At 39.7% G+C, this 18,665-nt stretch overlaps 1 protein-coding gene across 9 annotated transcripts in view; it reads left to right on the top strand.

Moving 5' to 3' along the window:
- Positions 1 to 18,665, top strand: part of REV1 (REV1 DNA directed polymerase) — a 101,152-nt gene that overhangs the window by 76,809 nt on the left and 5,678 nt on the right. For all 9 annotated transcript variants that reach the window (XR_003524497.2, XM_027620773.2, XM_027620775.2 and 6 more), the window contains 6 exons: positions 2,436 to 2,564; positions 4,879 to 5,033; positions 7,462 to 7,581; positions 12,561 to 12,781; positions 13,021 to 13,193; positions 18,123 to 18,225. Coding sequence is in view for 8 of the 9 variants with exons in the window: in XM_027620773.2 (XP_027476574.2) it covers positions 2,436 to 2,564; positions 4,879 to 5,033; positions 7,462 to 7,581; positions 12,561 to 12,781; positions 13,021 to 13,193; positions 18,123 to 18,225 (901 nt within the window). In the remaining variant the exon portion in view is untranslated. The remainder of the gene's footprint in view (positions 1 to 2,435; positions 2,565 to 4,878; positions 5,034 to 7,461; positions 7,582 to 12,560; positions 12,782 to 13,020; positions 13,194 to 18,122; positions 18,226 to 18,665) is intronic.

Here is an 18,665-nt window from a genome sequence, read left to right as displayed (position 1 = left end):
TAATGAAAATCTCTAGAAGAGAGTTCTTGGATAACCTTTTCGTGTGGCTGTCCCATAATTATATTTTCCTTAGGTGAAAAGATTTTTTTAAAATATGTATATTCACAGTTGCATCAGAGAAATGTTTCTGGGGTTGGAATGAGACCTGATTGTGGGGATGATCATCCCAGTTTTATGCAATGGTGAGTTTCCAATAGACACAGACTAATAGTGGGTCTGCAAAGGATGGTGTGTGCACCTGAGATGGTAGAAATCATGGAAAGGTAGGATGTATATACAAAGGCTAGAATATACATTACTGTTAGTCGGTTTACTCATCAGAAAGAGCAAAGCTTTATACATAATTGAGAAGGTAAATAACGCGGATGAATAGGTAATGATATACAAATATCCTCAAATCATATTTTTTAAGATCAGTCATTTTTAAGTGATTTTGTAAGGACACTTTACTGTTCTTAGTTGATAATGGATACATATTAACATATTGAATGGACAGTAACCTACATGTGCAGTGTAAACCTGCAAATAATCTCTTTCTGCAGCACACACTGATGAAGTATTGGTAGTTTATCCTGCATGGGACCTAGTTGACAGGAATAGATAAGTCACCGTAGCAAAAGTCACTTCCATCTGTTGTGTATTTGCCTTTATTCATTTATTTTCTATGAAACAAATCCAGTTTCCTAACTACCAACTCAGAGTGTTTCCTTCCCTTAGTTACAGGAAATCTCTTCATTTTCCTTTTTTGTTGTAACTTCCTTAGTGTCTGGTGGCTCCTAAACATTTCTCTCCAAGCTGTATGTGTATGCACAAGTACATAAGTAGATGTATTATCTTTTGCTAAGTAATACGACCCTGAAAATTTTTGAGTAAGTAAAAAATATGAAAGTGAAATTATTGTAAATATAAGAATATGGTATTGGTAGCAATTACATAACGCCTTTTTTAAAAAAAAGAATAATTACCTTTAATTTATAAGCTTAGCTTTTGCATGCTGAACCTATATATCCAGCATTATTGAAAATGTCTTAAACTGTATGTAATTCTATATAGACTTCAAAAACTATTCTATATATACTTCCCTGCCTTACAAAATAAGGTCCATTGACTATTATCCTTTGCTGGTGAGTGCAGGGTAGTCCTTGTGAACATCATGGGGTCTGTTTTATTCACCATCTTTTGCCTACCACCTTGCAAAATGCCGGAGACGTAAATTTTTGTTGAATGAATGAAAAAATTTTCTTCACCATGCTGTTTATCATTCATCACTTCTTTCACTGTCACTTTTCCTTCCTATTAGATATTTCTTGTTTACTGGGAACTTTGCAATCATAATTTATTACTGTTTTGGTGCCCATAAGAAATGCATATGATTTTGCCTTTACCTCTGAATAACTTGGAGGATTCTTTTCCTTCTTGGCTTTCAGTGGTGGTCTGAGATGGGGAGGGTGCCAGAGACCTCTGAGTAATTGAAGCCTAGTATTTATATATTGTTTCTCCAAACAGGGTATATAGCACCATACTAAGTAAGCACTTAGTAAATATTTATTGAATGAACGTATAGAATAACTATTTGGTGTATTTACATAGGCGTATGTGATCTGGTGAAACAGTGCTTATTATTTCGCTTGTGTTTTTACTTTAAAGTATTTTTTTCTTGATTCATTGCAGAGTGGTCAAATGGAATTTTACTAATTATGTATAATTCCATGATTATAGTTTTGTGCTGAATGCTCCAAATATCAAAGGTAATGTGGGGCATTGAGACACACAAAAGATTTAAAATATACCATTTTCAATTAGGTCCCTCAAAGTTCTGGAACCCTGGCTCCTGCCCAGAGTGATGTCCTACCATATACAATGCTGTTGGCATCTCAACCACTGTGGAGCCACTTCAGGAGCATGGAATTGGTCAATTGGGAATTGGGTGGTAATAGGATGAGTACATTTTGTCTGTTTGTTACATAGCACTGTTTTGTGTAGTTCTTTCATTTATATTCTTTGTCTTTGGGGGATGAATCCTGGCCAAACCGTGCCGTGCGTTAGGGGAAGAAAACCTCTTTTGACAGCATATTCCTGCTCTGTGGTGGTTGTGATATCACCAGCATATGGCATGCTGGCATCTCTGCAAAGGGGCCAGAGGTGTGAGTCTTAGGAGAAATCTTCAGATACAGACAAGAGCCAAACCTGGTCTTTTAGTAACATTTTGGCACATCTACACATGTCATTTACACTCATCAGACCATTGTGCAATTTTCCTTTGGGGGGAAATCAAACTTGACAATTTTCTTAATGCTTGTTGTTTATCCCTAATGAGAATTAAGTGAAAATTATATATTAGTGGCATGGGGAGATACTATCAACATTTGATATTTGATTGAGCATCTGAAAGTTATTCCTAGTATAACCTCCATTGTGTTTTATTCTTTCTCTAGACAAGTTGGCATCAGGAACGGAATGTTTTTTGGGCAGGCTAAACAACTTTGTCCCAACCTTCAAGCTGTTCCATATGATTTTCATGCATATAAGGAAGTTGCACGAACAATGTATGAAACACTGGCAAGGTACAGCCAACACTGTGGTCACTTCCATGTCTCCTCCTTTACTTCTTTTATCTAACAGTGAAGAGAGTCTGGTGTTCTTTAGGGGTGTCAGGGCCACTTTTGCTGGATGCTTCTCTCAGGAACCCTTTCCTCAGCCAGTCCAGTAATCGGTAGCTCAGTCTTAAGGGACATATTGGCACTGCTCAGACTGTTCGCTGCTTCCTGACGTCAGTGGAAACTGATTCTCTGTCTGTATAACTTCAACTCCGTGGCTCTCGTTTTCTTCCTCTGGAACCAGACAGACGGAGAATTGGCATTTTTTAACCTGGTTATTCTTTTATTACATTTGAATTATAATTTTGTTTATAATTAGAACTGATGGGTCAACGAGTGGAGACTCTAAAACCATTTATCTTCTAAAATCATTAGGTATGCCAAAAGTTAGTTTTTATAAAAGTTTGTTTTTAGTAGTAGTTTCAGCATGGTTGATTAGTTGGATTGAGAAAAGGAGATTAACTTTTATTTACAGTATGGGTATATTTAATATTCAAAGCTCAAATTTTAAAATAAGTCTGTGGCAGGCCATGTATGCTTTAAAGTAGGAGTCAGCATATTTTTTCTATAAAGGGCTAGATAAGGTCTGTGTTCCAACTATTCAGTTCTGCTGTATAAAGTGAAAGCCACAGACAGATATATTAGTGAATGGGTGTGGTTGTGTTCCATTAAATATTTATTTACCAAAACAGGCATCTGGATAGTAGGCCAAGGTTTGTCGACCTTGGAGTGTATTAATGTTCTAAGAGATACATTTTGCACTTCTGTCTTCACCTCTTCCTCTCCCTTTTTATGCATTATTTTGAATATTTATTGAGGATCTGTTAAGTACAAATAGCTGTTGATGCAGCTGGTCCTATGGAGAGAAACGAGATCCGGTCTCTACTTGAGCAGGAAAGAGAAGATAAAAGGAACAGATGAAGTTACCTGGCATTAGTATGTCGGTCTGAGTGCTGAGTGATAAGCCGTTTATAATCACAGGTGTCCTTAAGATCCCCCCTGTGGAAATGTTGGTGTTACCAAGTGGAAAGTATGCTTTTTAAATCCTGTTCCAGAGTTGAGGTCAATAGAAACATCCAGCTGAGTGCTGGGAGTGGATGACTGAGCTGGGCAGTGGTACTACCATGTTCTGCGTTCCGAGTAGCGAGGCATTCAGGCAGCTACCAGCCTGAATCTCACATCGGGAGGATTGGAAAGAGATCCATGACACATACTAGCCCTGAGATTCTTTTAGTCTGTGGAGACACTGACCTTGGCACGTCGCTGTGCTTGGGGGAAAAATGCAGTGTTCTTCTCCTACCACCCTTTGGAAATCCTGCCTCGGCTTCATGTTCTCCAGGCCTCGGGGCACCTTTCACTGGGAAGTAGAATTTCTCCTGTCAGGTATACCCTTCTGCTCTTACAGATTTCACCCTTTATTTAAAGTGTAAACGAAACACTCATTTCTTGAATGGATACAGACAGATATTTATTCTTAAATGAATACAGCCAATTACTCCGAACTGTAACCTGCAGCAAGATGTAGGTGAGATAAGGCATAATATACGTTACCATGTAGATGATTGAAGGTATGTTTTTGACCTGGAGGCCTTTCTGGTTGCCTTCCATTTGTGGTCTGCATATTTAATTAGTTTTGGAGCCACAGGACAGCTCTGCTCTTCCTTTTCCTCTTCTCGAGCTTAATTAAAACAAGTCCTTTGTGTCAGAAGATCATGACCAAAACCCACCGTATTTCCACGTTCAGGGAATGTAGTTGGTGTCCTTTCAGATAGGTATTTGGGGGTGACTAGCCTTTATATCCTGTATCCTAGACCTGCTACAGTAAAAGGTATTTACATGGTATTTTTGTTCAGGAGATTATCAGTTACTTATTTGACTGATTTACGTGACTTTTCTATCTGTTTAGGATTCTGGTAAACTGTGTTTTGAACAGTTTTTAGATTAAATGTTATGACAGTTCTAATTTGCCCACTGCTTTTCAACTATTCAGAGCTTTACAAAGGTATCCTTAGCATAGAGAAACTGGAATGAGAATTTCTGCTGTATTTTTGGTAGTTAATATGGAAAATGAGAAAATACTAATTAATTCTGCAGTTAAAAGTTAGGTGACTAAAGAATGGCACTTGGGCCACTTTAATTAAAATGCTAATACTTTTTAGCATTTTAAGTGTTACAAGGAAATGTGAAGAAAGATGCCAGAGGAAGACTCGGCTTTGCCACATTTGTGTCTCCTCGAGGGCAAGCTCCCGGGTGATTCATTGCCTTTGCTTTGTGTCGACAGCTACACACATAACATCGAAGCTGTCAGTTGTGATGAAGCACTGGTAGACATCACTGAGATCCTTGCAGAGACCAGACTTACTCCTGATGAATTTGCAAATGCTGTCCGCATGGAAATCAAAGACCAGACGAAATGTGCGGCCTCTGTTGGAATTGGTTAGTATCCAGCCTATCTTGTACTCTTCATTTTACTCAAAGCATTGCCTTGTGATCATTGAATATCGTTTAATCTTTATGAGTGATTTTTTAGATTTTGTTTTTTTTACCGTACCGCATAGGCCTCTGACTTCTAAGACGCTTCTTAGCATCACTCACATTTGTGCGATACGTGAGATGGAAGTGTTAGAAAGGCAAATAAATGGTTGATGATGATACTGTCATTGGGATAAACAAGTTGGAGTATTTCTAGTTTTCAGAAATGGGGAGAAGTGAATTCAGTATTTGTAAACATATTTTTTTTAAGTGAGCCACAGCCGCCTTTCAAGCAGGGTGGTTGGGGGGGATTTGGAGTTAAATGTTATTGTGAATCTTGTAATTCAGTTACTTTGGGAACTTCAGCTTCCTGGAGTGCTCGACCAGTGCTGTCTTCACCCTCAATTCCAGAAGTCACCCTTATCAACCAATGGCCCTCAGTGATTGTGTGCTCTCTCCCCAGCCCTTGTCTGTTTCATCTTTAATCCTTGTACTTAGTTTCCTCATCTGCTCACATCATCTGTCCCTGTTGTGTTGGCTTTTGCAGCTGCACCCTCTGGAGCCCTCTGTTGGGTAGCTCTACCTCCCTGAGTCACCTCCTCCTTTCTGTTGGGTAGCTCTACCTCCCTGAGTCACCTCCCCCTTTCTGAACACACTGTACACAGTAGCTCCTGCCAGGATACCTCTTTACTTGTGTTCTCTCCGGTACTCTGTACGTCCCAGGCTTGCAAGATAGATGTAACTTCCTCTTAGCTTGTCATTGTCATTTCCAACCACTCCTCCTCCATTCTCATTTAGAAATCCTCCCTCCTCTGAAGTTCCCTGTCTCATTTGTACCCTTGGGATTTTAATTTATGGAGAGAACTGAGTGATGACACAGAGCAGCCAATGCTGTGGAAAGGTTTTTATTCCTTAGACTTGCCAAGAAGAGGAGAGGGCTTGCTGTGCCATGTAGGGCCACATGGGGAATCCCCGTTTTGGTCCGGAGGCAGAAGCAAGGAGTGAGGGGAAATCCTAGGCCGGAGTCCTTATTGGGGTTTCTGTGGGAAAAGCTGGACAGAGTGGAGTAAACAGCTTTGGATTTGCTATTTTGGATAATCCTGTGGTCTTAGGGTTATAAGCAGGGAATTCTAGTTGCCCGGTACCCTGCCTGGATGACTTAGGGCAGGAAAATACTGTCGTTGTGTGTGAGCTTGATAAGGAGATGTTTGAGGGTGGCTGGCTTGCATGTGATAGGTGCACTCCTAAGGGAGGTAGTTGTTTGCTGTCCTTAGAAACTGGCTAGCCTTGGGAGGACCATCTCCCCACAGCCAGCAAGAGTTTTAAGATACCAAAACATCGTAAGATACAGAAAGTAGAAAACATTATTAATACTTTCATAGCATTCCTCCAGTTCCTAGCTAGCCTGTCTTGCTACTCCCCTGTGTTTGGCCTACAGATCCTTCTCCAGCGTCCGTTTAGGGCTTATTTACTGTATTCCAGTATCTGGCATGGGTTTAGTTGTTTAAATCGTACTTCTTTTTAATTCAGAGGTGTGACAATATGAGTACATTCTTTTAAGTTCAGTCACGCAATTAAAATGAAAATCCCACGTGATATTTCCACCCCTCAGCCCCTTTTGCCTCTCCACAACTCACCCTTTTATCATTTTGGTGTGACTTTGCAGAACTTTTTCTCTTCATGAATATCTACACATTTACCCTAGGAAAGCACATAGTTGTTAACGTAAGTCTTCCAGAAAACCGAGCCATGTCCTTTCTGTGTCTTCCCTAAGTTTCAACATCCTCCTCTCACAGAGCCCTGACACGGTCTCTGTCCCCCTTAGCCTTTTCCGCTGTCTGCTTGACTTCCCCACGTCCACACCCCACCTGGGACCTTACTGTCACCATCAGTTTGTGATATTCTTCCACCCTCCGTTCCCACTGTACATGTTCTGATTATATAGTGAGACTTTGGGTTCTTTGGGCTCCCTTTTACCCCCTGTCCAGTAGCACGTCTTTGGCTTTATTTCCCTGCTCAGTCTGGACGCACTGGTTGGCAGGATGATGGAATTTCTGATCGTTGCCCTTAATGCCTGCATCTCTGAACATAAGGTTAGGGACTGCTCTCTCCCTTCCTTTACCCCAGGGTAGGGGATGTTGAAATGACACCCAGTTTGGGAACGAAGGGAAACCTCTATCCAGTATCAATGCAGGTTATAATATGTCCTATTTAACAAAATTCTGCCTGTTTTGTACTGTATTTGAAATGACCAGGATTGCAAATTATTTTCATTGTTTTTGAAAGAAATTTGGTAGGTAACCTGTCTGTAGATGTCTTTGTTAAGAAATTTAAAAATAAGTGTGAATATTTTTTGAAAACCGTTTTTTGTTTTCTTTTTTTAACTTTATAGGTTCTAATATTCTCCTTGCTAGAATGGCAACTAGAAAAGCAAAACCAGATGGCCAGTACCACTTAAAACCAGAAGAAGTTGATGATTTTATCAGAGGTCAGCTAGTTAGTAATCTGCCAGGTAAATACAGATCTTTGCTTTTTAACTTTGGTTTATTGTAAACATCTGTTAATGCTTTTCATAGTTTTACAACATTACTCTCTTTTCCGAAACATGAATTAAATTTTTTATCCATGATTGAGTGCCATGAGAAACAGAATTTGGAATTCCTCAATGATTAATCCCCTCAGTTGACTAATCAGGACCTGAATGTTACCTTTTACTTCTATTTCTCACATATTTTACTTTAAATATTTCTCAAGTGGCAAGATTAGGGAATTCCTAGAAATCATTTTAAAGAAAATATGATGAAATTGACTTTTGGTCCTTTAAATAAATCATAATTGAAATTGTGTATTTCTAGGCCAAATATAAGCCCTGAGAATCGATTCCTCTGTTTATAAAATTACACTGATGAACTCATGACAGGTTTCTGAGTTTAGTAAGCAAATAGCCTTAAAAGTAGAAAATGTATGAATCCTGTTAGGAAGAATAAAACCTAAAGACGAAGTATTATGTTTTGTTAACTCAGAGGTAGAAGTAAAATGTCCGTCTCCACCTTTCTCCGCTAAGGGCCAGGATCTTTAGTTATTTTATATTGTTGTGTAGTTACTGTGTGGCTAACCTGGCTTGTAAAAATGTTTCCATAGAGAAATCATCAAATATAATTAATTATAACTGAAAAACAGTTGCCCTTTTGGGACCTTGAGTAGATGTAATTTTTTTGTGTAGGACAATTCATTTCACAATTAATAATTACAGGACAGTTCCTTTCACAGTTATTAAATATTTAGATTTGCTTGCTATGGTAGATACCTCTTTCTAAGAAATTTCTCTAAACCATGCAGTAATCCTTGATAACTGTTTCAGATAATCATCCTATTTGTTAAAAAACACAGTGTTAGTTTCACAAAGCTCCTGTGTATTTGTAGTGGGGAAATTCAAGACCATACATTTTCAATGAAAGTTGTTTTTCTAATTCATTTGCGTGTGAAAAGTGGATTTAGTGATCATTTTTAGATGCATATTCTTAAACCTAAAATAGTATATCTGAAGCAACTTAGAAATTTCTGTTACAGGCTATCAAATATTAAATGACCAAAATGCCATTTTATGGTAGGTGAGTTGTAAAGCTTCCTGACCCCCTAGTAAATAACTTAAAAGAATGTTATTAGTGTTAGAAATGTGAAATAGGACATTTTGATGGTCAGTTTGAGATTAAATTGGAGGGAATAATTAACCTTCTAAAATCAGGCTTAGCAAATTACTTTATTAGACAGTACAATTTAAAGTTTTAATAACACATCTTACTGCAGACTTCTATAAGAAGGAACTGGTATAGTGTATTTAAAGCTGCACGTGAACTATGTGTCCAGACTTCCTATACTAGCCATCTCTCTTAGCTTGCTCAGGCTGCCTTGAATTTCCTAAGCGATACCTGAAATATAGTGGGAGGGCAGCAAGATTGGCTCCCTCTGGCGAGCCACCCTCCCATGTGGCCTCCTCTCTTCTTCAAAACCAGGTTGTATCCACCCAGAATTCTTCATGTGATTTCCATATGTCTGTTGACTTTTATCAAATTCCCAAAATCTTAGATTGAGAACCTTTCACGAAGGCACGCAGAATGTCACCTTCTGCTGCTGTTAGGCCTGTATGGAAGGTGGCATTGTAATCAATCTACAGAACACAGGCTGTTCTTTTAAAAAAAGATTTCACATGCGTTCGGGAACCATCCCTGGTAGAGGGCCCGCTTAGTAAAGTTGAGAATGTTACCATAAAGAAACCTATTTATCTTTGTTAAAAAATAGTAATTTCCCACAGATATTTGAAGATGAATATATAGTGCCTATTAACATCTTGTGGGACATGCTTTGGGGAAGTTTTGCTCTCTAACCAAGAAGCCAGAAGAAACTCAGGATAAATACACCTCACCTGTTGTCCTCTACAAGCTCTCTTTGGCCCTCTGTGCCCATAAGTGTTTACTTGGCACACAGTGTGTCCAGCACAGTATACACGATTATCGTAGCTACACAAGCAGGAGAGAACACATGACTAAGTAAGTTCATGTTTTAGGGGACTCTACAGAATAATGATTATATGTTATGCTAACAAATAAATTACCTAATGAGATCTGTTTATTTAATGATAGAAAGGATCATCCCCACTGACTGTTTACATACAATAACCTGTTTCTATGAATTCTTTTGGATCTCTGCCACGCCTTTCACCTCATGCATGTGCCCCTACCCTGAGGGCCTTCTGCACCTGGTACAGCCCGCACTGGGTTTGGGCCCCCGGCCATTCTTAGAGAAGCACCACCACTGTGCAGGTGGACATAAAGATCTGCACTGTTCTCAAATGGGAACCAGTACCTAAGTGAAGCCAGTAAAATTTCAAATTAAATTAATTACAGTCAAATAAAATTAAATTCAGTTCCTCATTTGCACTAGCCACATTTGGGTGCTCTGCAGCCTCATGTGGCAAGTGCCTACTGGATTGGACAGCACAGATAGAGAACATTTTCATACTCACAGAAAGTTCTACTGGACGGTGCTAATTTAGATGGTGCAAACCTTCCTCTTTAAAACTTTATTCTTCCGTCTCTCTGCTGTATTGTCAAGTCTGGATGCCAGGGGAGGAGACATTACTGGCTGTTTTTAATTGAGAGTAATATAGTTCCCTTCAAGGACAGAAAGCAAGTCTTTGTCCCAGTGGCTTGACCAGGAGCTTCCACATCCTTTTTTTTTTTTTTTCTTCTCTCCTTCTCGGAGGCTTGGTTCTAAGCTAGCATGTTTTCCTTCACTTTTTCCTTCTGAGGTGGCTGCACTCAATTTGAGTGTCCTTAGAAGTGCGTCCTTTCCTTATAAACGCTTTCATGAGGCAGGCAATTAAACAAAAAACCCTGTGAGGCTTTTTGGTGCTGATTCATTTTTCCTCCCCACTCAGTATAGTAGGGGTTAGAGGTGGGCCACCGCCCCACATGCGTCCCTCCCCCACTTGACTTCAGGCCCGTTGCATTTCATTAGATGAGCTTGCAGCGGACAGGGCTTTTCCTTCCTCCCCACAGGGACAGTTTACTTAGATTAGGTTGATTGTGGTTAATTTGGTGATACTTGATATGATAGCCTTTCTTTGGCACCTACTAGCGAATAATAATTCTGTTCCACTGTATTGAAGATATTCTCAAAAACAATACATTTTTCTGCTGCCCCACGCCAGCACACATAGAAATAATCCAGGATTAGTGCCTCTCACTGATTTGTAAATCAGTGAGAATGTATCAGTTCCCCAGATCTCCAAAGGAAAGATCATGATCATAGTTTGAGAGTGCGGAGTGGGGCAACAGAGATGAAAAGCCTTTCCTGAACGATGGACGGTGTTTAGAGTGTCTGACTTTGGCCAGCCTCTTGTATGATTTGCTTCTTACCTTGGGTTTCTCCTCTCCATCTTGAAAAATACTCAGATGGGTTTCACTTAGAATTTCACCTTTTTGTAAATGGTACTCCTCTGGCAGATTTTGGTGATGTTAAAGCAGACGCTGGTATTCTTTCTTGTTCTAGCAGACTCTTGTATTCTTTCTTGTTCTCTCTTCTTACTTGAACTTTAAAATGGCACAGATGAGAGGCATTGCCCTTAACACCTTTCATCTCTTCCACGAGGGAATGACTTTTCTTGGTTTGAACTTGTCTTGCCCACCTCCACGGCCATAGATCTTTTGTAAGGTTGACAGCCTCCTAACTCTGTGTCCTATGTAATTGCTTTAAGAGCTGCTCCTGGCAGAACCTGGACTAGACCAGTTGTCCTTCTACTGAAGACCACTCAGAGAATAGCTGCTAGAAGGATGATGGTCGTTGGGACCTGGGTGGCTCAGTCGGTTGGACCTTCAGCTCAGGTCATGATCTCAGGGTCCTGGGATTGAGTCCCGCATCGGGCTCTCTGCTCCACGGAGAGTTGCAGAGTCTGCTTCTCCCTGTCCCTCTGCCTGTAGCTCCCCCAGCTTGTGTGTGCGTGCGCTCGCGCTCTCTCTCTCACAAATGAATAAAATCTTAAAAAAAAGAATGATCAAGTGATGAGCCAGCATAGCCAACTTCACTCAGCTCTCCCACAAGATCCTACAGAAGACCAGAAAGTCTTTTCTTTATTGGTGGAAATTACTGATTTGATAGTGTGCAAACCATTCTGATAAGAGTTTTAGTTTCCCTAGGTTACTCTTAAATACCTCTCCGAGATATGTGTACCTTTGTTAAGATTTTGGGCAAATTGAGAGTGACAGAACTCATCAGCATCCTCTAGGTGAGGCTCAAACCTAGCATCTGGAAGAGAAGGACACAGGGACTGTGCTGCATGCTGGCCCAGCTGTAGGAGGGTTGAGACCTTTTCAGGGAGATAATCTTTGTTGGTAAAAGAAATTTGTCTTGCCCTCACTGCCACTTTGCTTAGGAACCTTCATCCCCAGGTCACTTCGTCCAGTATGACAGCACTAACGTTTTTGGGTTTGGACGTGTGTCATAAGTTCTTGTTCTAGTTCTCATTCATAGAAAGGGAGGCTGAGACCCTTGTGAAGTTTGGCCATCACTGAAATCATAGTAGAATTCCTAACACTCTTGAGTCTCCTCACATGTAGTCATAACTGTAGGCCTGTGTAAACAAGTCTGTCACTTCATTTGTTGATTTTGTGAATAAGATGGAAATCTTGATATTACTCAGTAATGAATAAAGATGGCATTCTTCTGAGAACTTATGTAGTTACACATATTTGAGAAGGTTCACCTATATCTGGAGCTCAAATTGAGGAGTAGATTCTAGAAATAACTTTACTAGCATCTGCACTAAACAGTTCTTCAGTCTATGAGATACTTCAGTTATGTCACTTAAAAATTTTAAGGGAGATTATTTTAAACTAGTTGTTTTGTGGGTGAATGATAGTTATTTCACATTGCTAAATTGTTTTTAATGGTTTATGTGCAGAATTAAAGAATTACACATATCCCCTTTTCTAGGAGTTGGACGTTCGATGGAATCCAAGTTGACCTCTTTGGGAATTAAAACTTGTGGAGATTTGCAATATATGACAATGGCAAAGCTCCAAAAAGAATTTGGTCCCAAAACAGGTCAGATGCTTTATAGGTTCTGCCGTGGTTTGGATGATAGACCAGTTCGAACTGAAAAGGAAAGAAAATCTATTTCAGCTGAAATCAACTATGGAATAAGGTTTACCCAGGTACTGATCTCTTGACGAGTTTTATCCATTTATTTACTGTTCTTTATCTTTTCGTCTAGTCCCATCTCTCCAACTAGCCCATAGACTCTTGTTGCTTGAAGTGAAGACTTCACAGTCTTGTTCCTGCAGCTTTTAGGACATAAAGAGTATACATGTTTGATTCTGGAAGTGAAAATACTTGAGAATTGTTCGGCGTATAGGAAAATAACGTGGGAGTTTTTCTGTTTGTTTTTCCATAGCCAAAAGAAGCGGAAGCTTTTCTTCTGAATCTTTCAGAAGAAATTCAGCGACGCCTTGAGGCTGCCGGCGTGAAGGGTAAACGCCTGACGCTCAAAGTCATGGTGCGAAAGCCTGGGGCCCCAGTCGAAACTGCAAAATTTGGAGGCCATGGGATTTGTGATAACATCGCCAGGTAAGCTTATGTGTAAAAGGAGTTTGGCTAATTGATATTTCAGTGCAGGTTATGACTATTAATAGGAAAAAGAAGAAAACCAAGGAAGAGTTTCAATAAAGATCTGTACACTCTGAGGTTATCAGATATTCAGCTCAAGGCCATTGCTGGCGTGTCACTGCCCTCAGGTTCGGCTGGTCACAGGAACCTGTGTGCCTGACATTTGGAGGGAGTCTTCAGGCTGTGGACTTCCGTGCACAGACAGAAAGAAAGGGTGGCAACGGTTGTGGGTGGCGACAGGGTCCAGGGGGGAAAGGTCAGTGCGGTGATTCAGAAAGTGATTCTAATGAGACGTTCACTTTATTTAGGGAGGTACGGGTTTTTTTTCTGAAATGATTTAATTATTGTAGTCTCTGCAAACTGGTAGAAAGCATTTTAAGCCCCCCCCTTTTTTTTAATGTAAGGGCCACTACTATGAAACTTCATGTAAAGTTTGTGACCAAAAGAAAAAACTTTTGTGTACCGTTTTATATGCCAATAGTACACTGTATTTTATCTGTTAAATCAATCAAAGCTTTGAGACTTCTGACCCTGAAAGCCACACATAAGGAATTGTGTGTAAAAAAGAAAAAGTTTTGTGAAGGGTGAGCTCATGCCAACCACCCCAGTTCCGTCGGTGTGAACGATGATGTTGTCAGGAGTCACGAGAGGACCGTTCTCAGCCGCACACGGCTGCGGCTTGTCACTCACGCCTTCGTTCACTGTGAAAACAAGGATTACAAATTATACGTGAAACAACAGATTTATAAAATATATTTCTATGCAGTTGGTAATCTTTAACTGTTACATTTACCTATTTTAATAAACATTTTGATGTATCCGTCTTTCATATGGTAGTTAAATACACTGTTAGTGATCATTTCTATGATAAGTTGGTTATTAGGCCCTAACTCTGGAAGAGAATGATACTTCTACACGTGGTTTCTATGGGAAAATCAGATTACCTTTTCTGGAACTTGATTTTTTTTAAGATATATGGGAAGGATCATCCAAAAACAAAATCATTTTTCTTTGGGAAGAGAACTGGCAGTTTCCTCTTTTCATGTCTGTTTTTAAAGATCTTATAGTTACTTAGCATTGTCTATTTTGGGGGGGTTCACTTCCTCTAATCTGAATAAGAAAATCAGCCGCCTTTCAGTCCTTTGTGGAGATCCAGGTACTCCAAAAATGTAATTTTAACATTAAGAAAACTAGGATTAATTATACTTTATTCCCCCGGCTCCTAGTTGAAGGATAATAGCCTTTCTGTAAGCACATTATCTGCTTGCTGTTGTTGGTATTTGTTCCATTTTTGTCCTGAACTTGAAAAGTTTTATTCGGAAAACTCAAAACATTTAAAAGTAGAAAGAACAGTAGAGCGAACCCCTGTGAACCCATTACCGGACTTGCTCCTCTGACGCCATCCTTCCTCCCCTTCTTCCCAGTGATTTTGAAGCAAATCTCCAATACTGTCTCTTTCCTTCCACAAATATTTCAGTGTTCATCTCTAACGAGGTGAGAACTCGGCTGAGTAACCACAGGACAGTTCACAGTCTGCTGTGCGTAGCCGGTGGTCAAGTGTCCATTTTGCTGTGCCCTTAAAATACTTTGGAGAAGATGCTAATGTAAAAGAGCACGTGATTAATCAAAACAGGTGTAATTTTATAAATGTTACCAACAATCAGACCAGTTGTAAACCATTAACTTAAACCTAACATTTCGGTGGTGGTCTGACTGCATGAGGAATGCTTTAGGTGAGGGATCATGAAATACTCTTAACACTGACCATATATTTCCTCTATCTCCCGGCTTGACACACTGTTTCCTGTGGGCCATATCCAGCCTGGGGCCTGTTTTTCTGTGGTTTGTGTGAGCCAAGAATGATATTTATGTAAACGTTTGTGAAAAGCGAAGACTGTGAGAGGGACCATAAAGCACGGGCGATTTCTGGCCCTTTACAGAAAAAGTCTGTGGGCCGCTACTGTAATCCCAGCGGCATTCATGTTGGGCTGAGTCAAGAAGTGGTACTCCGCATTCCATGATTCTCTTACCTCTTGTCATTGGCCTTGATCAAAAGCTACGTGGCAATCATGTGCCTCCCAGACTCTGATATGTTACAGTACTGTAAGAGAAAGGGCACGTTTTAAATTGCATATCAAAGAGCCATGTGTCATTTGAAATCTGTGGCTTGATTATCACATAGGAAAAGTTTTCTTTTAACAGTTTTCCTTTGGGTAAAGAATTTCCCCCCTTGGCGTTCCTTTGTATATATGTTTTTAATTTGAATTTTATACACACACACAGAGTCCTTTGCACTACTTCTCTTCCATTGCCTATTCTTGTTTCCCCTGTATGTGTATTTCCTTTGCCCCCCGCAGTGTTCCACGAGGGTGAGCATGTGTATGCTGCACAATGGTTCGTCCTAGAGTCTGCTGTGATCACATTTCCTTTTTTGTGGAACTTGTTTGTCCTGGAGTTTTACTCAGCATCTCTTTTTGTTGGCTTTTTTGTGAATTTGCCACTGAGTTTTATCCCCAAATTCCCTGGTAGTGTGTTTCAGTACACCATTTAATCACCTGGTTTGACCTTTTTTCTTGGAGCGCTCTCTCGGGGCCCTCCTGTGTGCCCACACAATCGGGGATTAGACTTACTGTAGAGTGGGAGTCAAGGGGTGTCCCTTCTCTATGATCTGTGTAGGATCCTTGAGGTCTCCTTTTCCTAGTATCTAGTGAGAAAGAATACATGGGTGTAAGTTGTTTTGAACCTGTCTATCCTCATGCTCAGTAGCTTTGCTGACTTAAAAGTTATAGTTAGAAATCATTTTTCCTCATTTAAAGACTCCATTGTCCTCTTTTTTCCAGGATTTTTTTTTTTAAGATTTTATTTATTTACTTGACAGAGCCAGAGAGCATGAGCGGGGGGAGCAGCAGAGGGAGAGGGAGAAACAGGCTCCCCGCTGAGCAGGGAGCCCGAGGCGGGGCTCAAACCCAGGACCCCAGGTTCATGACAGGAAGCCAAAATCAGATGCTTACCCGACTGAGCCACCCAGGTGTCCCAGGGGTTCTGGAGTTTTATTTGGTCTTTGTTTTTGTGCCAGGTACTTCATCAATATTAATTTTTTATTTCTACCAACATTTTAAACTTCTGAGTATTTTTCTTAATTCTTTGGACATTTAAATATAAGTATCTGTTATTTCACGAATGCCATATTCTCTCTTATCTCTTAAATATTCTTCTGTTCCCTCTGTCACTTGTTTCTCCTGATTCCTTCTTTCTCTTTTGATTACTTTTACAGTAGAGGTTTTCTTTCACCATCTGTCTGATAGTTCATGACTGTTCATATATGAACTTCTAAAATTTTATTTGGAACTTCTGGATTCGTAGTGGGACATGTGGACCAGTGGGCTTCACCACAGACAAGTGATTGAGGGGCTTGTGTTTGGTTACCACAAGCAGTTCTGTCTGTGGTCTTTGCTGTCAGACTTGTCAGTTTGCCCCACGAGAGATCTTCCCATCTCCTGCCTGCAGCCAAGGAGCAGATGAAAGATGGCAGCTAGCATTCTGGTTACTCAATAGGAGGAGCAGTTTGGGTGGGAAGAGCGTAGTTTCTTTCGAGCGAGGTGCCTCCCTTCCCTTGGCCGTGAATGATGTCCCCTAGCTTCCAGCATCGACATTCTGGGTATAGTGCCACTCCCAGAGGAGGGGCTGTCTCTCCGTCGGCCGCACGTGCACGTTCTCACCCCCTCCGTTGGCACCTGACACCTCCAGTCATGGAGTGTGTCTGAGGTCCTGTAGCATAAATTGACTTATCTCCCGCTGGTGCCTTGCTTTAGGCATAGCAGGCATGTTTGGTAACTTACCATTTACTGATGTGCTCTCAGTTTTCTAAATTACAGTTAACATTTTTCCTCTACTCTTACCTCCTCTTATTTTAAGAGTCTAGGCTATTTAAAAATCATTTCAAGACAGTTTAGTGGTATTCTGGAAAGATAAGATAAACACATTTAAACCACCGTGGTCCACTAAAAATCTCACTCTTAAGTTCTGTATTTATTTGTTTGAAATAAACTTAATTAAGGCAACAAATAAATGGAAATATTTTGCAAATAGTTTCCTTAAAAATACTGGTGACTTTCATGGATGTACATAATGTCCTCACCTACTGGTAAAGTAAATATAATAAAAATAGTTTTTAGCACCTAATAATGCTGGCAGTCTCCCGGCCTCCTTCAAGAATTCTTAAAGATGTAAGAATTGTGTATTCTAGGCCTGCTGGGTTTTAGACAGGGTGCCACCATATTTCCTTTGTCATAGCTGCACACACGTTTGTTGATTTCTAGAGCCTCTGAGAATTGTCATGCACATATTCACATGTTGAAATTATTCAGTGGCTTTACTTGAAACAATAAAAGTAGAGTCAAGAACTAAAACACAGGGGGTTCATCTTTCTTTCATACCTCAACATGGATAATCTTGGAATCTAAAATTTCTCTTGGAATCTCAAACATTGTATTTAAAATACGTTCATGCTTTAGTTGCAACATAGTATGCGTGTTATTTGTATATATATGCGTTAACTAAAATACATCTTTCTAAAGAATTTTTTCCAACTTATTTTCAGTTGGCCAGGTCTTCTTTAGTCTATATCTCAAAGTCTTAGTATTCTATATGGTTTTTCTTTTACTCCTTGCTGTCATTGTAATTAATTTGTTATTACTGGCTTCCTTGAAGGAAGACTATATCATTCATTTTCAAGGATTATATTTAGTACTTAATTATTTAAATTTCTTTGTAACTTTCTTGACAACTTTCCTATACCTCTTTAAACCGTTCAATACTTGTGAGGTACTAGTGAATATATATGGGATGTAGCTTTTGTTCCTTTAAAAAAGTTAATTCTATCACTTACAGGACTGTAACTCTTGACCAGGCAACAGATAGTGCAAAGATAATTGGAAAAGCTACACTAAACATGTTTCATACAATGAAACTAAATATATCGGATATGAGAGGGGTAAGTATGTAACATTTTAAAATTCTGACTTTCTACAGTGTTTTTCTCATTTAAGGCTTGATCTAAGAATGGTCATGGAGGTAGTGGGTTTATGTGCATATTTTCAGCTCCTTTGAAATAGTAACAGGAGAATAGAAACTGAAAAATTCTTGACTTTCTCATGTGACCCGATCTTGTTATTTTTCAGCAGAGAGTCACATTTGTTCTGAAAGCTCTTTATATTCTGCCTAGAATAATTTTGTATGTTAAATTTTTATAGTATCTTTTAATTAACCAAGGGCTTATTTTACCTACATTATCTTGCTTCCTGTTCTCACTCCCCTAGAAGTAGATGGGGCTGTGAGGAGTATAGAACAGCAAATAATTCTTGTACCTTTAAGGTCCTTTTTAACCAAATTCATTCTGATGTCTGTTGATGCTCTAGAAGGGAGCATTTACCA

This window comes from Zalophus californianus, chromosome 8 (assembly GCF_009762305.2).
Source record: "Zalophus californianus isolate mZalCal1 chromosome 8, mZalCal1.pri.v2, whole genome shotgun sequence".
NCBI classification, from domain to species: domain Eukaryota; kingdom Metazoa; phylum Chordata; class Mammalia; order Carnivora; family Otariidae; genus Zalophus; species Zalophus californianus.
Note: the sequence above shows the minus strand (reverse complement) of the source record. Positions and strands in the feature narration are given on the sequence as shown.